The sequence below is a fragment of the Urocitellus parryii genome, chromosome 4 (assembly GCF_045843805.1).
Source record: "Urocitellus parryii isolate mUroPar1 chromosome 4, mUroPar1.hap1, whole genome shotgun sequence".
NCBI lineage: Eukaryota > Metazoa > Chordata > Mammalia > Rodentia > Sciuridae > Urocitellus > Urocitellus parryii.
In genome coordinates, this window is record NC_135534.1 from 50,860,857 (window position 1) to 50,887,299 (window position 26,443).

At 43.7% G+C, this 26,443-nt stretch overlaps 1 protein-coding gene and 1 long non-coding RNA gene across 9 annotated transcripts in view; one reads left to right on the forward strand and one right to left on the reverse strand.

Moving 5' to 3' along the window:
• The window catches only part of Tead1 (TEA domain transcription factor 1), a 254,810-nt gene that overhangs the window by 176,049 nt on the left and 52,318 nt on the right, over positions 1 to 26,443 (reverse strand). For 2 of the 5 annotated variants that reach the window (XM_026395860.2, XM_077798172.1), the window contains exon 1: positions 12,038 to 12,066. The exons of 2 other annotated variants lie outside the window; for them this stretch is intronic. In XM_026395860.2, the coding sequence (XP_026251645.2) occupies positions 12,038 to 12,052 (15 nt within the window). In that variant the 5' untranslated portion in view covers positions 12,053 to 12,066. Of the gene's footprint in view, positions 1 to 12,037; positions 12,067 to 12,098; positions 12,229 to 26,443 lie in introns of those variants that run through there. One more of the 5 variants, XM_026395862.2, reaches the window with a different exon arrangement.
• On the forward strand, positions 79 to 4,113 carry LOC144254392 (uncharacterized). 4 transcript variants are annotated; one of them, XR_013343486.1, is made up of 4 exons: positions 79 to 279; positions 362 to 504; positions 1,235 to 2,086; positions 2,762 to 4,113. It is a non-coding gene; the product is annotated as an uncharacterized LOC144254392 (long non-coding RNA). The 4 variants fall into 4 exon arrangements; XR_013343485.1 differs by having other exon boundaries at positions 1,870 to 2,086; XR_013343488.1 differs by having other exon boundaries at positions 362 to 497.

The window sequence follows — 26,443 nt, forward strand, 5'->3', positions numbered from 1 at the left end:
TGAGAACGACAGGACTGAGCTCATCCCCCAGATTATATATAAGTGAGAAGGGGAAGGGTTTGGGCTACTTTCCCATCCCTCACGCTGACTCTGGCCAAAGTTCCACATGAAGAGTAAGAGCCCTGAAAGAAATCAGCACATGAAGAAGACGCAGGAGGACGCAGGGGAGATCGAGGCTGGACCAGCCAGCCAGCTCCTCGTTAAGAACAGACTGCGATTTCCGACAAGCAAACGTCCTTCTGTGCTGCAGGGGAGAGTCAGATTTGGGTCCTCTAAGAGGTAAGCCTCTTCGGTAAAGAACCAGCCTTATTGTAAGGAAACTATCTTACCTTCTCTATTTCCCTTTTCTTTTGACCACAAGGGGAAGGAAAGAACCAGAAGAAGGCAACCACAGGAAAGCTCTAAAGAACACAAACTGGCAAAGGTACGAAGACCAGAAGCCAAAGAAACGGCCAAGGGAGAAATCCAAAGGGATGAATGCTGGCCAAAGCCAACCTGTGAGTGGTGAGTGGGAAACACTCGGGAGATGGGCTAGGAACGAAGATCAGGAGGCGACAGCAGTGGGCCCGGAGCGAGCCGCTACAGGGTCCAGAGACTGTCACGCGGCTGGAATGATATTTATAGTACACAACTCAACCGAGCATTTGATGCCTCGAAGGTCACAGTAATCTTAATGAAAGCCCAGATTTCTCTCTTAAAAGCTGTCTCCCAAAAAAAGAAAAGTGGGGAGGGGTGTGGACACAACTGGGGGAAAAGATGATGTGCTTCCCAATGTGACCTGGCATTTCAAACACAAATACTACCTTCTCCCAGGGAACCAGGTCTTAAGCACAATGACAGAAGCTTTTGGCTACAGAATCTTATTTAATCACTGCTTGACACCCCCCCGGGGGGTGTTATCCCCCTTCTTAGGGGCTCCAGAGATCTAAATAAGTCACCCAAATCATATACTTCACAGAACCCAAGCCCAGGAGCCTTTTCTCCAGATGGAAAGTGTATTCCGCGGGAATTTCCGACTCACTACACCCTCACTAGACAGTGGGAGGTAGCAGAGCTGAATTCTCGGCTCTGTCCGTGACTGACATCATGGAACACAGTCTAATTAATTGCTAATGAATAGTGATGATACTGACTCACCTCCCTGAGCAGTTGGGAGGAATGTCAGGCATTAATGATGGTTAATCACTTTTGCATATGTAAAGTGGGGCATGTGATGATTTTCCTACCATTTCAGATGCTAGCCAACCTTGCTAACAAGTGGCCTGAGTAGTACAGGTGAGGATCAGCAGCCTAGATTATGCCAGCAACCACCAGATCAATGGAACTGCACAACATACGTCCCTGTCAGAGAGCAGAACTCGAGGGGGATGCAGACACTGAGAATTGAAGCAACATCTGCCACGCAGCCAGGAGCAGCCAGTGAACCTCAGTGTCATATACTCCAATTGTCAACAGGTTCCCTCTACTTTCAGCAGGAAGGAGTGGATAATTACTCCTTCTCATTTTCAAAAATCATTTCCGTATCAACAGAATACGATCAACAAGCCCATAGCTCTTCACCAAGACTCCAATTCTGAGCACCCAGTAGAGGACTTAACATTATCATCCTGAGATTCCCTGATTAATTCTCAGTTTGATCAGCCCTAAGTACTTGCCCAGGTGACAGCTCAAGAACAGCTCTAATTGATTTCATGCTATGCAGCTCTGATGGAACCACTCTGTTATCAGCTTTTAGGGGAACTACCTTCCCCTTCCCCGTAACAAACCTGCCAGCCATTGAGAATAGAAAGCCTGCTCCTTCCTTTCCCCCATCATCACCACCAGTCAAGCTGATCACTGTCCTCCTTCACTGGTGGATTCCTTCAACAGGACACAGCCCTGTTCTCAGTGCCAGGCAATCTACTCATCTGACCATTCTGATGCAAAGACCTGATGTCAAGGCGGGGAGCCTTAGAGGGAAACCTGAGCTGGATGAACCTGCAGCCCAAGTTATGGATCCCCAAGAGGTGGGCAATTAAGCCCCAGAAATACACTGCACACCCACAAACAGAAACTTCTTTCCAGCTTCAAAACACCAGCGTCCATGGTAAGCAGCTGTCTGTAATTCAAAAGGCAAACTCGTAGGCCCTGTCTCACAAATCAAAGAAAACACCAAGAATAGCTCCCTGGTTCTAATAGGTTTACAGAGTGAACGAACATTCCAGGTGGACCAACCAACCATGATGCTTACTAAAAATAAAGAAAACAAACACCAGGAAAAATAGCCCTCCTTAGCCACTAACCTATGCATAATATCACTTTCTCAGTAAGGTTCACCATCAGATTATCAGGATATGTTAGCATTTTTAATGACAATGGCTATAAATTAAAAATTAATCGTAGAAAGCTCGTATTTTAAAAGACAACAACGCACGCCATATAAATATATGCACTGTGTTTAGGCAAACCCTATAACAACCATTTCCAGAGGGTGCACTCCCTGGGTGGCAAGTCTACGGGTAAGTGCTAGGGAGTCACCCCTACTTACAAAAGGCCAGTGGAGACTCACCACCCAGTGTTACAGTCTGTTGCCAGCTAACTTAATGATATGTTAGCTCTGGACTCACTCCAGGGCCCAGCAGCTGACCTGCCCAGATGCGGGCTCCTGGGCTGATTCAGAATTCTAATTGTGTTGCATCAGAAATGGCCTTATTCTATGTGCAAAAATGGCCCCCTGCCTCCTTCAGGATCCATGACTTAGAATACTTCTCTCTCTTGCCAGGCCTCCATCTATCCTGGATATTTAGACAGGGATGCTGAATGGAGGGGAATCTCATTGGGCCTAAGCCAATCAACAAGAAAAACTTAAATCAAGAGAGCACTTTCAGGGACTGAGTTGTAAAGAAGCAGCTCTTTGGTTCCTCTTCCATAGAGACTGGCATTCAAATGTCCTCTGAAGGTCCAATGGCGGGGCGGAGGCTTTAGCTCAGTGGTAAAGCGCTCACCTCACAGGCGTGAGGCACTGAGTTCAATCCTCAGCACCACATAAATAAATAAATAAATATACTGTGATTCCTACCAGAGCACGATGTGTCTGCAACCTCCATTCCCATTTAAAAAAAAATAAAATGAAGGTCCAATGGATCCCCATGGATCTCACCAGCACTTGCCTCAAGATCCAATATCTAGGCTCCTGCCTGTCCACAAGGAAAAAACTCCTATTTCCTCTCAGCCCCAGGTCATCATCATATGGTTGGTTCATCATGATGCTTTTTTTTCCCCTTCCCACCCATTCAACTGTTACCTTCTCACATGGGTACTGGGCTAGCCTACCCATTTCTCAGGATCTAAGCGTACCTATCCTGATTATCCACCCAAATCATACATGGATGATTTTTTGAATTCTAAAACATGATCATAAATGTAACTCCTAGGGAACAGAAACCGCACCTGTGTGATCTCAAGGACCTAGGACAATGTCACATAACATTAGGACACTGTATAAAAATGAGATGGGGGTGAGGAGGGAGACAGGTAAAACTGACCTATTAGAATAAATCCAATTCTTATGCCATCATAAAGAAAAACACGAAAGCTGAATGACTTTTAGTGGCCCAAATTAAGACTCATCATAAAGTATACTCATGAATATAGGATGATATTGGAGCAAAGATATACAAAATAAACCAATGGATTGCAACAAAAACAAACATACATACACATTCACTTAATTTGTGATAAAGGTTAACACTGCACTGCTTTGAATAAATGACCAGGAAAAAATAAACTTGACCCCCACCTCACACCATACCATACAACCAATCAAAAATGGATTTTAAATTTGAATGTAAAAAGCAAAACAATAAAGAATGCATTAGAAAATCCAGCAAATTTATCTATATGACATTAAAGAATGCAAATATTACTTTGAAAGAACAGAATGTAACTGGACATGGTTAATGTGTACCTATAATTCTAGCTACCTAGGGGACTGAGGCAAGAGGATAGTCTCAAAATTAAAAATTCAAGACTCACTTGGTTATTATAGTTATCATAAAAAGTTTCGAACATGTGTCATTTTATATATTTGGAACACTGAACAGAGGTTTTATTGTTAGCTTGTCAGAAAAGCATGTTCATTCCAAAAAAGAAATATCAGTCCATGGTATCAGATCACTCGTGTGTATTTTAAATGACTGATCTTGCTAACAAATTTAAGAAGTCTGCGTTAAGTGGCAATTGATAAAGACAATAAAATGAATTTTTAAAAAAGTTCAAGACTAGTCTAGGCAACACTGTAAGACCATCCTCAAACCCCGTCTCAAAAAAAAAAAAAAAAGAAAAAAGGTAAAAATAGACATTAAAATTTATTTACTTCCTTCCATCGAATGAACCATTAAGAAAATAACAAGCAAGCCACAAAATGAAGATCTTTGCAACCCATGTATTCAAGAGACTCAATCTTAATACTAAAGAACTCCTACAAAAATAAGAAATCACACAACAGGAAAAAAGTTACAAATATTTTATAAAAGATAATCAAATGGCCAATGAAGGTTTGCTCAACAAACCTACTTAACCAAACAGATGCGAATTAGAATCATGTGATACCACTACTTAGCCACTACAATTGCTAAAATTAACAACTAATAATACCAGTGGTCTCCAAGGAGGTAGAACATCTAGAACTCTCAAGCCAGCTGATAGGAGGGGGAACTGGTAGACACATTGTGGAAGACTCTTTAGTAGTATCTACGTACAAAAACTGACCATGTGTATACCCTCTGACTCAGCAATTCCAAATCCTATATATATATAAAACCCAAAGAGACACATGCTTATCTTCACCAAGACAGATACAGGAATGTTTATATGTTCATTACTTATAATAGCCAGGAACTGCCAACCAAATTTTTAAAATTAACAATAGGATATATAAACCGCAGCATATTCGCAAAATAGAACGTTACACAATTTCACTATCCAATACCATAGGCAAGAGTCACAGGCAAATTTAAACACAAATTACTAAGAAAGGTTAAAAAAAAAAAAAACACAAAACACTCAGCCTCTCAGTCACATTAGCCACATTTCACAAGCTCAGCAGCCACATGTGGCTAGTGGCTACTGTACTGCGCAGCACAGGCAGAAAGCCTTTCCATCGTAAGGTTCCTAGGTGGACACTGCTGTTAACACAGCAATAAGAACAAATGGGTTGCCTTTATCAGTAGCAACATGGATGAATCCTACCAAGGTCAGGTTGAGAGAAATAAACCGTTAGAGGAACACATACTCAACATCCATTCATACCAAGCACAGACACCGACAAAACTAATCTACATTATTGGAAGTCAGGAATGAAGATGCCCCTTTGGGGGTTCCGAGTACTGACAGAAGGCAGCACAGGAAGGCTTCTGAGGTGTGTGTTGATACAGATCAAGAGTTCTAGATGCAAATGTGCTCACAATGGAAAAATACAGGCACTCGCTCCTGATGGCCCATGCAGTTTTCTGTATGTCAGTTGTACTTCAGTGAAATTGGAAAAATCCAACGAAAAAAGCTAACCTGTTTGTTTTAGCACCTTTCTGATTCTACAGTGACCTCAGAGGAAACTCATTCCAGGACCTCTGAATTAACTTGCTTTTAGTGAATTACACTTTTATGTGCTGCTGCTGGCACACCAAGGATTAGAAGAAATATTCTTTGAGATTGGTTACCTGACTTACTCTAAAGGTGTTGAGGATGTCATTCATCACATCACAGGGATGGCTCTTTACAAAGATCCCAAAGGAAAGTTCTATAACAACAAAACCAAGTCTTTGTTGTTGTTTTTACCTTGTGGTCAACAGATCAGCCTAAATTTATAGGCAAGCCCCTTGGAGAAGACTTGGGCCATTTGGATCTGCAAATCTGATTTCCTTACTGAGTTCCCTAAATTTTATTCCATGGTTTCCTTCTTGCTTTAATGTATGCTATTTTATAATTTTGCAAGCTGCCTTAAATTCATTCTGAAATAAGATGGGGTATAAATGTGAAGGGAAATTCAGTTTCCTAGTGACTTGTTTCAATTTAATGTGGTACAGCATTTACTGAAACCCCACACACACCTGCTGTGTTTCCCCACCCATGTGCCAGACCCCAGAAATGGACATAAGTGAAAATGTTCTCCCCCTGCCCTCAGCAGATGTCCTATATCTCACAGGAGACACTAATTATTCTTCAAGACCCCAAACCACCGCCTGCCATGCTGAGAAGCTTGGCCTGATCCCTCCTTGCCTCCTCTGTGTCCCCACAGACAGCACCTTAGCTGGCCAGTGCACATAAACTCACTCACCACACAGAATAATTTGTCTATGTGTTTGTCACCCTCACAGGTTTCTGAGACCTGTAATGGTTCAGTCCGTGCCTTTGGTGACTCCTCATTCCTTAGAGATCCAACAGAATGCCTACCACATGCTAACTGCTGCCCCACAAATGATAACAGAATAGACACTTAATGAGTCAATAGGTGAATACAGGAATGAATACATGAATGACTACAAGATGTCACATGCTGCAATGGAGGAATACTTGAAATACTGCTGGGCACAGAACCAGGTGTTTATTCTGTCCCTCAGGTCAATGACAGATTTTTTGGGACAGCCTTTAAGATGGTTTTGAAGGCTGAGCAGGCCTTACCAGTCTGATAACCAGAAGAACATGGGAAGGTTCGTTCAGAGAAGAGCCTTAGTGGAGCAAATGAGGCAAGGACAGGGCCAAGCACAAAGCCTTGGAAGGACCAAGCTATGGTGAAAAAGGCTGAACGATTAAGCTGGGCCAGGTCACAAGGGGACTTGAAGGCCATGACCAAGGTCTGGACTGTTGTACAGAACAGACAGGAACACCAGGACTATGTGCATAACTCCTGAAGGTGTGTGCACATGCACGAGCATGCACATTGTTATGCGTGCATATTTAGGTACATAAAGGATGAAGAATAGACTTTTTTTCAACTTGGAATCCAAACTTCTAAATCAAATCCATTTTCAGGGTGGTCTGAGGCCAGAATAGTTCTCTAGATAAATTCAAGTGTCACAATGTGGCACATCCCTTAAGTGCTCCAAATTTATAAAGGCATGACAGTGACAATTCATGAGACAGTGACAGTTTATACAGGTGTGCTTGCTTAAACAGCTCAGAGTCATGGGATTAACTGTGCTCAATACCCAGTCACTCAGCTCTTCTGATAAATGCTCATTGCACTTTGTCTTCAAACATTCAACGTATTTCCTTGGCCCCTGAAAAGAGGCTATGAGCTGACAGCATGGTCATGTTCAACCCAGCTGCTGTGCCTACAGATACTCACAGGCACACACACAGCCAGCAAAGGCCTCTAATGCCAACAAAAGCTGATGTGAAAACTAACCAAAAAGATACAGCATTGCTTATTTACAAATGCCCATGGGTTCCCAATGACCACTGATACAACCAAGTCCCCACCCTTCAAATGAGAAATACAATCCGCAATTTACTAATGACACAGTGATGGAACAGCTGTAAAACAGGTCTCACATTGAGAGGGATGCAAATTTGGGGCCAATTAAAGCTCTACTCTCAAGCCAATCCCTGTCCTCTAAATGTAAACCTAGTCCTTGGTTTATACCAGAGTTCAAATTCAGCAGGAAAAAACAACCTTGGTTTGTTTGGAGATTGGATGAAGCAGCATACCTGAATAACTGCTGTTCCCACATCAGCAATTAGCCATTCACTCAAGTGAACCAATTTCCATGAGCAACCAGCATGTGTACAGACCATCTCTGGAACCCAAACTTCTAAATCAAATCCATTTTGCAGACCATAGGCACCGACTCTAAGGGCATGCAGTGGGGCAAGAGCCCAGCCCAAGAAAGACTGAGGGACTAACTCATCAAGGTACCCAACTGCTCCTGCCTTCACCTCCCAGGGGCCCCAGGTGCTTTAGGGGACAATGTCCATCCATCAGACTCCTTGCTCCTCACCTTTGATACCACCTCCCCCTGAAACAAATGAGGCAGTTATACCAAGGGAAAAATGCAAAGGCCACATCTTGATTCAATCCACATTTTTTGCAGCCCCCCACCCCCACCCCGGAACACACACAGGAGTCTTTGGGGAAGGGGTGGGGAGCTTATATTTCTTTCCAGGACCATTTCCTCCTGTAGATTCTGCTAATTCTGGTAAAGGAACTAGGAAGATAAACCTCCAATGCCTTCCATTGAATTAAAATGTAATCCATTTCCAATTATACCTACAAAAGGCCACTAAAGTCCTCCCTCCCAAGGACATTTGCCAGAGCTGACTCCCTATAGGGCCAACTGCCTAATAGTGACTCCACACATATGATGGGACTTCAGAGATCAAAAGGAAACCATCACCTAAACACTGATCTGGCACCCAGGGCACTGATACTTCCAAAGTCACTTCTGTAAGAGTCTATCTGTAAAAGTATCCATGAAAATTTTTAAAAAAAGATTTCCTGGGTCCAAGGAGAGGGAACCCAATCCCATAGACCCTCTCAGAGATGCTGCTTCTCCAAGAACCTGGGTGAAATGGCACCCAGGGAGGGTCTGCAGCCCAGGCTTCTGCTTCCCCTTCTCCATTTCCCAGCTATATCCCCTCTGTTCCTCTCCACCCCTCTACCCCTCTACCCTTGCTCCTGTCTCAGGAGAGGACCTCACCTTCTCTCCCTAACCAGGCTCTGCCTCCTTCCACCATTCCCACTGCCAGCAACTGGTTCTGCCAGGCTCCTAAGGCTGGTTGCACGTGAAGGTGATATAGGTAGTTTCCTGAAAATATAGATTCTGTGGTGCCATCAGTACTGAATTGGAATTCCCAGGAGATATATTTTTGCAAGCTTCTCTCCTATCCTATCCTGCAACCACACAGGTTTTCCTAAAATGCGAAAAAGACTTTGATCATACACTCATTTAAAAATCTTTCAACAGATCCCTATGCCTTTTCTACTCCACTGCACAATATGGCACCCATGGTCCTTATCTCAGCCTGCTCCTCAGCCATCTGTCCAGGAGCCCTACATTCCAGCCACACACACACAGTTCCAGGGTGCCTGGACACTCAGGCTGCCTCTTCACCCCTCAGGTGTCCAGCGTCCTCTGCTCAAATGCTTCTCCTCCCTCTGGCAGCCTGTCTACTGAATGTCTATTGATCTTTTTCAAGACTAAAGCCACCAACTCATCATGTGAGAAACCTTAGCTGGCTTCTCTCAGAGAGATCACTTCTGTGTTCCCAACGCACCTCAAGCACACTTCCAACACCATAGCTGGTACATTTCATTCTAACTTCTCTTAAGATATCGTCTCCCTGGTCATCAGTAAGCTCTGGGCATTTCTTCCCATAATATTTCCCAGTACCTGATGGATTGCTTCAACTCTCAAAATATTTGCTAAATGCTGTCCTGGGTCAGCATCCCTATGGTGCATCTAATAAACCCATATGGCACAGTAAGCCCATCAGGAATATATAAGGCTTTTTAATTCCAAAGAGTTTGGATTTTAATTCTCTTAAGTTTTCAAAATTGGAATGAATAACTTTGTCTACCTGCTATACAGATCAAAGGAGATGACCAAGGTGAAGTATTAACAGGATGTTTCCATGACAGTCACTATAAACATTATCTTAGCTGAATGTTTACAGATTAATGTGTGGGCAGGCACATATCTTAAAACCGTGCCTGACACACTGCAGGCTCTCAAGTAATTATTGAACAAATGCACATATAATTATAATTAATAATTACTGCTTAAATATGTCTCCTTCCCTATTATACCACTGATTTTCAGAAGGTGGGAACTCTTGTGCTATCCTGCTATCCATTTTTGCACACCAACCCTAGCACATTCAATTTATTTGAACATAAAAAGAAATACAATGCTGGTGACTCTTAAGAAACCCTTATTTAAGCAAGTACAAGTGTTGCCTCAGGCATACCCTAAACTAAACCCACAGAGCAAAATAAAAAATTCACTGGCTTCAAAATATTCCTTCTGTTTCCAAAAAAACCCCTAACTAGCTGGCCTCTAGCCTTAATAACCAACTGTGTTTTTCTTGAATCTCAGGCTGGCCCCCAACCAGGAAAGGTCCTGCCACCTGCTAAGCCACAATCTGAGGCCTTCACCAGTCACCCCGACCCCCAACACCACTTCAGCCTGTCCAGGTCCCCAGCCCTGCCTCAGTAGCTGCTCAGCCTGGGGAACTGTGGCTCAGCTATGGGCTAGTTCAGCCCCAGGAACCTGGGGGCTGTGCTCAGCTCAAGTATCAAGTTACCACAAAAATAACAGCGGGCCTGCCTGTATCCAGCCAAGAGCAGAAGGGTAGTGTCCAGGAGGTGAGAAAGACAAGCCCTGGGAAGAAAAACGGAAGACATTCGTACTGCAGTCAAAGATAGCCTGGATTTCTTCCCTCACCTCTCCCCCTTACTGGGGATTGTCCCCAAGGATGCTTTACCATTGAGCTACATTCCCAGCCCTTTGAACTTATTTTGTATTTTAAGATAGGGCCTCTCTAAAGTGTTGAAGTTGGCCTTGAACTTGGGATACTCCCTCCTCAGCCTCCAGGGTAGCTGGGATTACAGGTGTGCAATACCAAGCCTGGCATGAGCTGAGTTTTAAGAAATGTAGTTTAAATTCATCACCATGTTCTTAGCATCACCGAGATAGTCCCTGCAATAACTCATTCACTTGGCAGACAATCAGAGTAATGTATTTACATTATACTTAACCACTTTGGACGTGCTTTTAAAAACATTGTCTTAGGGCAAGCTGGAAATGGGGTATTCTTTAGCCTGCTTGCATAATACTATGTATAAAAGTCAGATTTGGGTCAAAGAAAATTTTAACAAGTATCCCCACTCTACAAATTCCTGATATTACTCATCTTTAATTTTCTCCAAACTAAAGCCAAACATGACAGAGCTAATTAGGTCTACTCCAGGAGAAGCAGACCTTCAAGAAAGAAAAGGCTAATAAAAAACATGTATTCATTGTTCTTTTTTTCCCCCCTAAAATGAAATCAAAGTCCACTCCTGGGCTACCCTCGTGCAGGAACGCTGCTGACTTGATGTGGTCGGGAGCAGCCTAGATATTTCAAATAAAGTTCACTTCAATCACTGTAGGGGGTTAGTATGTTATTGATTCTCCATCCACTGTTCTTTCATCTTGGTTTACTCCATGAACAGGGCCTCTTTAATTTGCTCCTACCAACTGTTTTATAAGTGGGTGGGTACAGACCCAGCTACAAGAAAAGATGCCCTCCTTCAGGCCAGGAAGGTAAATCCCAAGACCAGGAAAGTTTCCCACTACAACCTGTGGGTGTGAGAGAAGCTGTGAATGGTTTGGCCAAGGAAGACCTATCTAATGTTTCTGGAACACCTCTCATGGCACATTTGATTCCCAGCCCAAAGATGCTGAAAGGTAGGTAGGTAATTGGGGGAGAAGGAAAAAAAAAATAAATTCAGGGTTTTTTTTATGTTAAGTTAATTTGATTAGGGAAAGGTTCCCCGATGCCATGTTATTTTGTAGTTACTGATTCATGTTTCATTTTAAAATATCAGGATGACAAGCGTTCTAAGATGCAGCAGTATTCTGAACAAGAATCTGCCTATTGCAAGTGCTCAAAAGGCTTTCAATGACAATTTTAGTGGCAGAGAGACCAGCAGCAGACACACAGAAAGGCAGAAACCGTGTAGTTGTCTTTTTTTCCTTTTTATTTATTTATTTATTTATTGTAACTTTTAAGAGCCTTCTCCCAGTCAAATTAATCAAAAGCTTCCACAAAGGACTATCACCAGTAGAGTTTGGGAGTCCTATAAATTTAAAAGAATACTATATAAATAGTGAAATTCACTGCTTTCATCCTGTCTTTAAAAACAGCCAAAGTCTAACTCCCCGGAAGACAGCATCTCATTCACCTTGTTGCTCCCTGTGTGGTCGGAATTAACACACTGCATGCGGGCACATCACACCAAGCAATTACCAACCAGTATTGACATTGCTAAAAGATCTCTAATAATCCTGGTTTTTACCATAAACACTCTCATTATTATCCCAGCTCTCTTTGCTTGTTCAGCGGGCCTGGTCACTTACACGAGGAGGAGGAGGAGGAAAACACGGTGGACTCAACTCATCCTTTCCCAGCCGTGTCTCCCAGGGAGCTGTGCGTGTCTCTGCAGTGTGATGCCACCACACTGGATGACCAGGTTTAAAATTAGCCGAGCCCTGGAGAGCCGGGATAACCTTCTGACAAGGTTAGCCAGCAGAGCAGAGCGCCCGCTCAGAGAGGGACATTAATAAGAAGCCAAGTGGAGCCTTTCAACAAGCCCATTAGGGCCTCTTGGAAGCCCGGCCGTCTGGGAGCCTGGGGGAGCTGGACCACGGTGGCAGCAGCAGCAGCAGCAGCAGCAGCAGCAAGGGGCTGACCTAGGCTCTTATTTTTATCCCACCTAGTCAGCACCTTCCTTTATAGGCAAAAAACACAACCTGCAAGTTGTGCTTCTCCAGGTTTAAACTCAACAGATTCGTCCACGAACTGTACAATCATTTTCAAAACCTTTAATTGGATTTTTAAGATGGACTATTTCTGGGGCACCTCTCATAAGGTTAATGCCCACAGATGACAAAAACACGTGGAAACAGAGAAACATACAAAGACGACGACAAAAGATACCCACATTCTACCACCAAATAATAATCCGTGCTAACCATGCATTTTGATGTGTTTTCTTGCTGTTTTTCTTCATTATAATTTTGGGGGATTTCACATTCAGCATTTTCCTTAGTCCCAAGAAATTCATTGTATTGATAATTTTAAGAGATTATATTATTCTGGGTCGGAGACACCAGAATATTATTTATTTCTCCATTTCTCCATAGCTGGACATTTGGATTTGGCACAACTTCTCCCTGTTGTGTCGAACATCCTAAGGACAGGTCCCTAAAGTCCAAATACAAGAACAATTTAAAAGCCAGTAGTGCAGAATGGGGACCCCAAGAAGACAGGGACAGTGTGCCTCTCACACAGTGTACATATGAAGTGCTTTCTGAACAAGGAGGCATGTCTAGTGCTTCCAAACAGACAGCCCTAAATTACAAGGTGACACTTTCCAAGCACCTGTTGGAAGATAATCAGGTCCAGCACAACAAAAGTCCCCTCAGCAGTGAGTTGAAGAGAAGGCAAACATCGGATCCATCAGCACCTCTGGCCACCTGCCAAAGGCAATTCAATGCTCTCCCCATCCACCCCCACAGGACCCCACCAATAGACCCAAAGTGGTTGTTTAAAATATTGAAACAATTTCAAGAGCTGGAAGAGTCTAGTCAATGTCCCAAGCCCCCCGAATGCACCACCTTTCTCCCAGTACTCTGCGGTCGTCTTATGGTTCAACAGGTAAAGGGTGAACGCTCGGCAAACCTGGAGCTTCCAGAGATTTCTGTTGTCTCATTGCCCTTCCAGATTGGTTGTTAAATATTTAAAATATCACCTGTGTTCACAGCAGTTTTTTGGATCCAAGTTTATAAACGTGTTCATCTCCAAATGAACCAATCCCTCAAAGACCGCCGTTTAAAATCTTATTTACCCTCATTTCAACATGGTTTCTTCAACTCAGTGAATTCCTTATTTGGGAGAGGGGGCAATATTGGGGATTGAACCCAGGGGTGCTCTTCCACTGAGCTCCATCTCCAACCCTTTTTATATTTTGAGACAGGATCTCACATAGTTGCTAAGATTGGCCTTGAACTTGTAATCCTCTTGCCTCTGCCTTCTGAACAGCTGAGATTACAGGCTTGTGCCTCTGTGCCTGGCTCCTAATATTTTATTTTTAAAACCAAAATTGACAGTTATTAGGAAGCAGTTACAAAGGCGCCTAGCGGGGGCCATTTCACCTAAGTTATTCTCTACAAAGCACGGTAAGCTGGATTAGACACAAATATGAACTTTATAGTAAGAATCATGAACATAGAACTAATATCAGTGGTGCTGGTACCCCAAGGATAAAAGCTATCTGCTTAAATCACAGGAGGCTTTGAGGTACTCTCAGATCAGCAACTCTATTCTCAGCAAGCTAAAGCAAAAATAATGAAATGCTAAAAAAAAAAAAAAAAAAAAAAATCTAGGGATGAATACTGAAGTGTCAGAGCTGGAGCCTCCCTGGTCCCTGGACCAGCCTCTCCTCCTGGCTTATCTGCAAAGCCAGTGGAAGTGGTACTGACTGAGTGCGGTCAGCGGGCTGGGTGTATTGCTACACACCCAGAAGTACAATCTCTTCCATTTGTTTTTTGCTAAACAAAATTATTTTCGGTGGAAAGGCACAGATAACTAGTAAGTAGATACCGTCTCATTTCCTGTAAATGTTTTGTCCATCCTGTACTAGGGAAGCCAAGGCAGGAAAAAAATAAAATAAAAACAGCCAAGACAGGGGAAGGAGACAAACATGGGGCCTGTACAATCAGTCTTTGAAAGTGGAGAAGGTGCTAGCCTGGACACATTAGAGCCCTGCCCAGCCCAGCAGCTGGGTCGTGGCCCAAGCTGGAACAAGTACAAAGGTAATACCCACCCACATCTCTGCTAGGGAAGAGACCCAAGCCACTAAGGGAGCTAGAGGCTGAACTACAACTTCTGTGCCAAATGAGCAAGATCCTAATTGATAGATCGAAAGACCCGTTGGGCTCATGAAAACAAACATAGCGGCCAAAGTTTAAGAAAAATACCTTGCAGCCGTCCATGAAATTAATACTCACAGCTAACACTGATTCAACACTGTATGTGAGGCATGGGGCCTTGGGCTTCACTTTTTTTTTTAAGTTTTATTTTTTAATAACTGTGTATGTGTGGTACAATCTGAGTTCCAACATATGCGTGTATTGTGGAATGAACAAATCAAGCTAATTAACATGTGCATCGCCTCAAATATTAAATCATTTCTTTGTGGTGAGAAGAATTTAAATCCTCTTTTAATTATGTTGAAATAAACATTATTAATAACTGTAGTCACCAAATCATGTAAGGTATCCCCAGAATTTATTCCTCCTACCTGAAACTTTGTACCCTTCCCCCACATGCCTGTCCCCCCTACCACCATCCTACTCCCCACTTTATGAGTTTGACTCTTTAATATTCTAGAACTTTGCTTTCATTGTTTTATTCAATCCTCATCACAACAATATGAGGTAGAGGTGTAATACTATCTCCCTTATCAGAAAAATAAAGTTTTAAAACATTATTTGTCTAAAATCATACTACTAGTTGGTGCTCAAACTGCAATTCAAACCCAGGTCCACATCACCTTGAGCCCAAGGGTCGGTTTTGTGACATAGTGAACCTCCCACCACTAGAAGTAATCAAAGAATGACTACAAGATCTTAACAGGAATGATGTACAGACTCAGAAGGGGAAGACAGACCTCAGGGAAGTTTCATTCTACCCTCTGATATTTGATGGGAGAAAAATTATCCAATATGGGCTGACACTGCATTAGGTGCCCATGGGATGTAAGGAGGAGGAGAGACCCTATGAATGAAGTGAGCACATGCTAGAGCCAAGCTCAGGAACAGGCACACTGTTTTTCTGTTTACCAAAAAAGGCAGCTGCAGAGTCGACTCTGGCCGCTGTGACCCCTGCAGAGCTGGCACATGGCAAAAGCTGATGCTACTTTCTGCTTCTTCAGAAAGCTGTGGCCAGAACCAGAGCCTGCTACTTACTACAGGGCAGGGAAGGAGTGCCTGTTCTTTTTAACTCCCTGCATGTGAACGGTTCTCCAATGCAAAACTAACACTAAATGACTCACCTCTGCATTGCAAAACTTCTGAAAAGGAGATAAATGACCAATTCACACAGAGAACAGCCATATGGCTAAATAGGCATCTTCAGTAGGAGGGAGAAAGATGGCAAATTCAAACAATGTAAGGTGTTATTTTATACTGACTAACGAGCAAGCCTTTAAAGACAATAATCACATCCCCAGTAGTGATGAGATGTGGGGAGTGTGCTAGCCAGAATATGATGGGAAGAGCCAGTTAGCTACACTAAGAGCCTCAAAAGGTTCGAATCCTTTGACCTACTAATCCTGACCCCAGAAGTTCACCAAAAAGGGAAAATTACATGGGAGAAAAAAAAAATATGAGCAAAAGTTGTAAATTATAGGACCATCTATATAATACTATGAATAGGAAAATGACTAGGAAAGTCACCATATATCAATGTAAAAGAAAACTGGACATTCACTTACAAGAATAAAGAATAGGCTGAAACAGGAGGGAGAGTTTCTCAAGCAATATCCCAAAACAGGGGGTGAGGATATAGCTCAAGGTAGATCACATGTTTAGCAGCCATGAGGCCCTGGGTTCAACCCTCAACACCAAAAAAGAGAGAGAGAGAGAGAGAGAGAGAGAGAGAGAGAGAGAGAAGAAGAAGAAGAAGAAGAAGAAGAAGAAGGAGGAGGAGGAGGAGGAGGAGGAGGAGGGGGAGGGGGAGGGGGAGGGGGAGGGGGAGGGGGAGGGGGAGGGGGAGGGGGAGGGGGAGGGGAGGGGGGAGGGGGGAGGGGGAGGGGGGAGGGAGGAGGGGGGGAGAAGGGGGGGGAGAAAGGGCACTCAGGCATGGTGGCACATGCCTGTATTCCCAGCTACTCAGGAAGCTGAGGCAGGAGGACACCAAGTTGCAGGCCAGTCTGGGCAATTTAGCAAGAATCTGTCTCAAAATAAGAATTAAAAAAGGACCGGGGATGTAACTCAGAAGGAGAGTACTTGCATAGTATATATGAGGCCCTGGGTTCAATCCTTAGTACCACTAAATAAATAAATAAATCCCAAAGCAAAACAAAATTATGTATCTACAGTGATCATAACTTTACTTTTATGGAAAGAGCTACCTGAATTGAAAAGGAAAAGGAAATGGCTACCACGTTAGAACAGTAACATTACGGGGTTTTGTATTAGACTTTTTCTCATTCTATTGTTTTTGCAACTTCTAAGAAATGATTCCAACTTCTTTCTTTTTAAAGAAAATTTAAGTAAATGTCAGACCTAAGTTGAAATGTCTGAGCACCTGAATACAAGAAGAAAGCTCGGAGGTCAGAAGTAAGTGGATACTTGAATCCTTCTCCTCTCGAGATCTGCCCAGCCAATCTCTAACTTTGTGTAGTTACGACTGTCAAACACACAGATGACAGCCTGCTGTTCCCTCAAACATTACAGTGGCAACAGTACCAGCAGCTAATACTTCAGTAGTGTACATTCTGTACCTGGGCCTGTTCTAAGCACTTTATGTGTCTGAACTCATGTAATCTCCACATCAATCCTCTGAGAAAAGTACTACAGTTATTCCCGTTTTGGAGATGAGAAAATGAATCGCCCCACATCGCTTAGATAGGAGGCAGAGCCAGGATTTGAACACACGGCCTGACTCGAGTCTAAATTGGTAGCTCTCAAACTAGACGGCATGTATGGACACACGGACTCTCAGCCCCTGCCACGCTGCTCCTCTGGCCTGAAATGCCTTTCCTCCCCTTGGCCAATTGCCACCTCTGTGGTGACACCTTCCTCAGCTCTGCATGTAGCATCTGTCTGGATCCTCTGAAGTCCCATAGGACTTAATACACACTGATGCTGACACGGGTGTTGTGCAGTAATCGACAGTGTCGATCTTCCTGAGAGTCTAGTCTGGGGTGGGGAGTAGGCACAGGTGCTCTCTGTATTCCCCACCACCACCACCACCACCACCCCTGTGACTGCTCTGATGTCTGGGAACTAATACGTAATCAAGGAGGGCTGGGGTTGTAGCTCATTGGTAGAGCGCTTGCCTCGCACACGTGAGGCCTGGGTTTGATCGTCAGCACCACATTAAAAATAAAGATATTGTGTCCATCTACAACTAAAAAAATATTTTTAAAATATGTAATTGAGGAGAGGGAGAGGGGGACAAATGAGTGACTTCTCAGTAAAGGGATTCAAGAGCTCATCACTGGTTGGTGAATATTTCACACATGCTTGGGGTTAAAATAAAATGGGAGCTTGAATATTATTCAGCCTTGAAAAGCAAGATGATTTTGACACACACGGCAACCTTGAAGAGGTTGAAGAGACAATGCTCAGAGAAATAAGTCAGTGGTAAGAGGACAAATACGGCACTCAGATGAGGTACTAGAATAGTCAAACTCATAGAGACAGAGAGTACAACAGTGGTTGCCAGGAGCTTCAGCCTTGTAAGTGGAAAGTTTCGATTTTGCAAATGAGAAGAGTTTTGTCCAGAGAGTTTACAATTTAAAAGACAGATTGATAAATCAGATCAAACTGAATGATACCTACAGTGGAATCCAAATGTAACTCAGTGCTGAAGAACACAGTAGCTAACAGATGACCCCCCCCCACACACACACACACACAGTTGTTGCCTGCATCCTTCCAAGTGTCTTTAGGTCCCAGAGACATTCCCTCCTCCGTGGAGTCTGGATGACCAAGTCGGCCTGGAAAGCCCTCCGCATGCTCCTGAGGCTTCATGGCCTTGCACATCACATGCCTTGGGAATTGGCTACCAACAAGTCTGTCCTGCCAGCGTGGAGCTCCATGAAGGCAGCACCTTTGTCGCTGAGAGGGTGTGTCCTCATGACCTGGCTCCACACCTAGCACCTTTAATAACTACATAATCCACGAAATAACTGCTGAAAGGGAAGGGCTGAGTACTGCCCTGATTATCAGAGGTCCTATGCCGGGCTGTCTTCAGGAGTAGTTAAAATGCAAAAATTATCTAACCTGAAACTGAAAGGGAAAGGATCCAACTGCAGAGAAGTCCCAGACAGATTCCTGACATCTCCTTTAGGAGGGAAAGAGCAATTTGTGAGCAAGGTGATTTCCAGAATTTGCACACGCATGGAGTTAAAGCTCCCTGTCATCTTCTGACAGCCCCAGGGCAACACTCAGAAACCAGGCTCCATGCAGGGGTTTAAACACATCACCTCTTCCAATTCTTATGAGGTCAAGGGAGTATTTTCCTCTTTTGCAGCAACAGAAGTTTAAATTGCAGTTTGATCCATTGTTGGGCACCTATTCTTTGGGCTAAGATTAGAAAACATTCTTTTCAGCTCCTACCTTTTATTGATACTAAGAAGGCAGCTCTGAAGGTACTGGGTGGTAATTGCCTTTCTTCACTAATTCCATTTTCCATTCTGTCAGAAGCTGGTACATGTATACTATTTCTTCTTCTACAGGTTTCTGCCACATAAATTACTTAATCATCCCTAAAAGTCTTCCACTATATATACCTCCAAGTTGACTCTTGTTTCACATAAGAGAAACAAATTTTTTAATTTGCTTCTGAGCCAAAAAATAATAATAATAATAATAATTTTCCCTCCAGTTATTGAACAAACCATAAGAGTGATGCTAAAAGGCATGCATAAAATAGACTCATCCAGACTTGAACCCCACAGTGCAGCAGGCTGCCAGGGGAGAAAGCCACAACTGAAGAGTTCCAGGGGCTTCCAGCGTGACTTAGGGCAAACTGATGTGCAGCAGCTCCAAACAAGTAACCCTGGGGTGACAGGTGACAACAGTGAATGAAAGGCACACACCTGCTTATGCATTGTCAGGGCATCCTCAATTATTAAGCAAAGGCCTTGCACAAACCTTAGGTCTTAAGTCTTATTCAAATTGGTAAAGGATATCGAAACATTTGAGATAGAGAAGCTAGGATTCAGAGTGTATTTTTAATGTAGATAATGATCACTTTTTTTTTTTTTTTGCTATTTTTCATTTATTTAGTGAAACCATTCTTTGTGAATTGTGGAGACAGATGTCTAAACACAATTTGAGAAGTTTAACTTTTGCTGAGTAACACAAAATGCAACAGTAATACAACTTTGAGCAATTCCTTTTTTCCAGCCTAATCCTTCGTTTCCTCATCTACAAACAAGAGAACTGAAACACAACTTTTAGGTAGCTCTCAATTTTATTTCTCATCCCTTTACCTCTCCACCAAAACAAGTAGACGTGGAGATAGGACCCAGGGCCTCACATGTACCAAGCAAGCACTGTACCACTGAGCTACATCCCAGTCCTTTCTATTTTGAGACAGGGTTTTGCCAAGTAGCCCAGACTGGCCTCAAATTTGCCATTCTCCTGCCTCAGCTTCTTGAGTAGCTGAGATTACAAGAGTGAGTCACTGCACTCAGTTTTAATTCATTTTTATTTTAAGACACTGTTCTTAGTAAATGTTTTCGCTGCTGCAACTAAAAGCCCAACCAGAACAACTGTAGAGGAGGAAAGGTTTATTTAGGGGTTCACAGTTTCAGAGGTCTCAATCCATAGACAGCAGACTCCATTCCTCAAGGCTCAAACTAAGGCAGAAGATCGTGGCAGAAGAGCGTGGCAGAAGGAAATAGCTCCCATGATGATCAGGAAGCAGAGAGAGCAACTCTACTCACCAGTACAAATATATACCCTCTAGCCACGCTCCCACTGAACTACACCCCACCTGCCTCCAGTTACCATTCAGTTAACTCCATCAGGAATTAATTCACTGACTAGGTTAAGGCTCTGACCCAATCATTTCTCCTCCAAACCTTCTTGCATTGTCTCACACATGAGCTTTTTGGGGATACCACATCTAAACCATAATAGACACACTGCCACCAAGCAAAGTTATCTACCTGAACAGCTTGTTTTAGGTGGGACAATGGCAAGGAAGAAAGGAAGGAATTAAGGATGGATGGTTGAACAGATGGAAGGAAGGAAGGGAGGAAGCCAGCCTGGGTATGAAAAGGCTATAAACAGCCACATATTCCAAAATTTTTGAGTGAAACAGTAGCAGAGAGGAAGAGAAAGGTATGCATTTGGAATTTCAGGGTATTACATGCTGATTCACAGAGAGGAATCTCAGAGACAAACTACTTGCCAGAGTAAACAATCACTGCAATCATATTAATATTTTTGTTCTCTTCATTCATATACAATGATGAAGTCCGAGGAACTGACTGCTGCCTTATTCATCTTCAACAGAAGTCTAACTGAAGGATCTAATGTGGCCTCCTGTGTATCAGTTGTATAGGGCAGATGGAGACCCAGAATAGGCAGAGACCCAGGTTGCTCATAACTCAGCTGGGTGTCACCAAACACAAGCAAGTATCCATTCAATGAGACTTCAACAGGCATGCAGCCAACTTCAGGCCAAGTTCTGTGCTAAAGAGATGAAGGTAGGTAACAACCAGGCTCTTCCCTCAAAGAGCTCAGAGACAGAGGCATCAACAGAATACGATCATGAATCCCAGTAAATGCAATGACTGGAAGATATACTGAGAATGTCAGGAGCAAGTGGAGCTGCAGAGGATGCAGGCTTGTCAACATGGGTCAAACACGTATGGGCCTTGGTCACAGCTGTGATCCTAGAATCCAGAACATGCACAACACATAGTAGGGGGGATGGGAGAGGAAGAGGAAGACGCAGCAGCAGAGAAAAAGCACCAAAGGAAGACGGGAAGGGAGGTAGAGATCTGCCAAGCACTCTGGAGACTGGTAGGTAGTGTGGCCCTAACACAGAGACCTGAGAGTGGCTACACATGCCACCCCTTTGCGGATAAGCTCCAGGGCAATGCATGGAACACCTGCATGCCTCAACGTCCTCAGGTACTACCCCCCCCAGGGTGTGATGAGAAGACGTGCCCAGAATACTGTGTATACCAAGGTGCCCACTCCAACCCCTACTCCTGGAAGATTCTACTTTCTGCCCAGAGCAGGGACCAAAATGACGGAGAACCATGGGAGTATTCCTTTTTCTGTTTCTTCCTTTTCTAATTCTTCTGACAGTAACCCCTTCTCCAGAACTGACTCAGAAAAGTCTCAGAGTAAATGAACCAAAAAGGAACTGCAAGCCTGCCTCAGGGGAATATTCCCTTTCAGCTAACCAGGAGAGCAGAAAACTGCTGAGGGGTGGGAAAAGGGGCCCAGAGCCACCTGCAGGTCTGGAAAAGGCCACAGCCACACCAGGGGAGCTGGAACTCTCAGGCTACCGTCACTCAATGTCTCAGGCTAGGAAACACTGCCAAGGTCAGTGCCACTTACTTAGAACCGGGTGTGTCTGAAAACCGGGGCTTAGAGCTGACTCCTCCTAACACCATCTTAATCATGTTCCATAAACCCAGAAGAGATGCAGGGTGGAACTCCTCTTCTTCCAGGTGATGAACCCAAGACTAAGAAATACCAGGGGCCCGAGGCTGGCCCCAAAGAGGCCCTGCCCTCACACCTTGACTGGGCAGCCTGGTGAGAAGAATCTGCATCCATGATTCAGTTCCAGTCCAACCCCTAATCTAAGGGTGACAAAGGATGAGTAGGTCTTTGCCAGTCTTAAGCTCAATGAATGTAAAAAGAAAAAGACACAGTGACATGGTTCTACATCTCAGAGAACAGGCAGATGAGACCGTTCCGTGGGATCACATCTTTCTCCAAGGCTGGGTGGCTGGTTTGTGGTCATCTACTCTCCCAGCAGACACCATCTCCCCTGCCATTCCCCTGGTCTCACCTCAATTGTTTACTGCCTTGAACCTTCATGCACCCATGTTCCCTGAAGAGTCCCTCCACTGCCTATCCTTCTGGAAAACACCAAGCTCCATCTCAAGAATTATCTCAAGCCCAAACGACCCCAAGTACCATCACGAGACCTTGAATTCCGATTTACACCACAGGGACCGACAGGCATTTTGTTGCCCTGTCCTCACTGTAAGCTCCTCACCCAGCCACCCAGGCCTAGCCTTCTCTAAATTTGTCACCACTGTCACCAATATTTCATCCCTAAAGTTAAATTAAAACTAATATCCATGTGGCAACATTTCCTGGGTACTTAAGAGGTCACGTGTGATAAAATAAAAATAGGGACAGGATTTTAAAGAGAACTAATAGGATATGGTTTGAATCCTCAAATAATTTATAATCTAGTAAGGAAGACAGAGATATAAATGATCGCTGGGATTTGCTGAATCATTTGATACTGGAATTTGCCAGTGCCTGTGAGTTGGAAGAGATGGCGATTAGGAAGGATGATAAGAGTCTGTTCGCGATACTATATCAAAGGATATAATGACCGGCTGACTTTAACAAGGTGGAAATTTAATAAGGATAAATGTCAAGCCATGCACTTACGTCCAAAAAAAAAAAAAAAAAGAAAAAGAAATAAACTCACAAGCATTGGATGGAGAAGATCATACAAAAAAGTCTGAAGGGATTGGATTGCCCACAAGCTCAATGACTCAGTGTAATGAGGCTGCAATAAACACCAATGCAGCATCAGACTGTCCCGATCAGAAATGCAACCTTAGAGTATAGAAAGTCACTTGAATCTGGGTCCCAGAGATTGCAAAGGGATGCATGGTCACAAGTGAGCATATTTAAGAGAATGAACAGGAACACAGGTGAAGCCACTTACAGAGGAATGAGAACAGTGATTCTGGAGAATAAATAACTTAGATGCCCATGAGAGCCCCCAACTAGAGTCCTGGGCTTAACTATTCCACATCCAGAGCTCAATAACAGAAATACAGTTTGTCTAAGCTACAATACAGACATACTTACTATACTTATATATTACAATACAGGATACTAATTACAGCATAATTTATTCCTGCCCCCCCCAAATAGAAAAAGGTAAAATAGCTGACAAAAGGGAATGAATTGCATATGGTTATAAAACTGTTATTAGTTGCAACATTATATTCACTGTTGTGAAAGATAGTAATAAAATTATGTTTTCCTGAAATTATAAAATATTATGAAAATAATATGATTCATTTTGTTTATAAAAAAAAAATAACAGCAATTATATGTAGCCACTTCAAAAGCTGCATTAAAATTGTCCTGGAACTAAAGTTCTAAACTTTCACTTTTGCTTCTCCATGTTTTTTTCAATGGCTGAAAGTGGACATCTATTACTAATCTGGCAAGAAAAAAATATTTTAGATTTTTCAAAAGAAAAACCCTAAATGGGCTAGCATGTGATAAGAGTAATTAGGTTTGTGTTGTATGGCTCCAGTAGAGAAGAGGCAAGAGGATTAACAGGCAGAGTCTAGAAGACCCCCTCTGATCTCAACAGGAGAAGTCCACACAGGAAATAAACGGCCCTGTGTTGCAGTGAGCTGTGCTTCTGGGCTGCATGAAAACTACTTAGGAACACACTGGCGGAGAGGCCTCCATGGAGTCAGCACTATAGGGGTAGCTTCTCCAAAGAGCCTGGAAAGTTCCCCTAATCCATACACTCCCGGGCCTTTCCACAGCTTGGGCCACCCCTGCTCCAGAACCTACCATACCTCCTTTCTGTCATATAAGTTCAAATCCTCAGTCAAGATTTTAAGATCTACCTCTCTGCTCTCTCACCAAGTCAGGGCCAAATGGAGGAGAGTTAGTTAAAAGAAAACTCAACTGAAAATTTAAAGTTTCAAATCCCAGTAGTACTCCTGGAAGGAATACAGCCTTGGAAAAGTGACTTCGTCTCTAGGAGCCTCAGTTTCCTCGACTGTGACTGGCACTAAAACTTACATGACTCCCCGAGGTTCCACACACACCCCTCAAGAGAAAACCTCTCTCAAGCAGTGCTCTGTCAACAATCAAGTGCAAGGGACGATGATTTATTCCTGTGTGTAGCCCTCTGTAACGACTGGTACACAGTGGCGACTTAATTAACACTTTATCGGTGATGAATGAGCATGATTTTGACTCCATGTGATGAACTTCCCACTACGGGTTTGCCAGTGTGTCTTAATAAAACGGAAGGGAAGTTGTGGTCCAGATGTTGGACCCAGTGGCCATGGGTAATGCACAGTTAAACTGGCTGCCTCATTGCAAGCCACACAGGGCCTCTGATAGGCTGCACCAGAAATCTGCAACGCACTGGTATCAGGCAACACACCCTCTGCGTTATTCAACCAAGGAGACCCACCCCATTCTTTAGACCACTCAGAAGACATCAAGAGCTGGCAACATTGAGTAGAGAAATAGAGACCTGGAACTTTCCCTGTTGTGACAGTATTGAGCAGAAGTTGGAAAGCTGACTATCAGCAAGGCTGAGGGATGCCCCTGGGTTGGAGCCATGCGCAACCAATTCCAAGATCCCAAGATTCTAGCTGTGGTTCAAGCACCACCTCCATGAAAAGGCTCTTCAGTCCTCCAGCTTCCCCCTGACTGCATATCACACCACACAACACAGTAACAAATGGGTTTTCTCCAGTTTATGAGGATGAGTCTTGATTTTTTCACTATGACTACAAATTTTCTTGAGATGAGGTACATGGCTTCCACCTTTCTCCACAACCCCTCGCGCATGCTGGGCACCTAGTCAAGATTTCATGACAATTTAACTGTAGTTTTCTATGGCCCAACACCATTCTGATCACCTGGGAGCTTCTTAGAAATGCAGCTTCTTCAACTCCACCCCAGATCCACTGAGTCAAATCTGCAGTTTAACAAGATGCCCAGGTGATGCGAACGCACTAACAAGGTGATGTTGCTGTTGCTGGTCCGCAGACTACCTCGACAAGCACAGGGTGGGGGGTCCCTGGAACCTTTTGCCCAGCCTGTGAAAGCCCAGAAGAGGACCTCATCTATTCATTCAGTCATTTCTCAGTGATCTCCCACTCGAGAACTATATATTGAGTTCCTCTATCATTCCAGGTACTTTTCTAAGCACCACATTCTGTTCTAGTCAAGTGTCACTGAACCGTAAGGCTCCTTCCATGTTAGAGAGAATCACTCATTACCATTACCTGCCCTCAGAATTCAGCTAAAAGCATCAGAAGGGCCTCTGAATTCCGGCTCCACAAATGCTTTGCAGGTGTCACGGCTGACACCTCTTCATAAAGCAGCTAAGACACCACCCACACAATAGCCAAGCCCAGAGGTTTAGTCAGAGCCCCTTTCTATTTCTGCAGGTGCTACATTCCAAAAATGCTTCTCCTTACAAAGCATGGCAAGAATTCTATACTGAGGGAAGCAAAGAGGTTAAGGAAGAGCCTTATTTTTCCCTGGGGAGAGAAGACTAAAACCTCTCACAGAGAGGTTTACATTTTTAAAATGTATTTATTTTATCAACCACATGCTTGCAAGTCAAACATCTCCTCAAAGATATTTTGCAGACAGAGATATTCTGGGAACACACTAGAGGCAGCTTATTTATCTGCCACTATTACAAGACTAGCCCAAAGGGATGAGTATCAGATGCTATCTCCCATGACTGCCTGCCTGCCTGCCTGCCAACTCCACACCAGGTCACAGCTACCTCACGCCCCTCAAGCACTCCCTGCTCAGCCCTGCCAAGCTGTCTCTGCCCCTGGTCTTGTGAAAGCCTTCTAGCCAGCCCAAGTCACTCCCTACCAGGAAGAACCATCTGTTGGCTCCACCTCTGAGGTAGGTAAACTGGCAGTGAAAAGTGTAATTAACCTACAGGTGCAACATGAACACTGAGC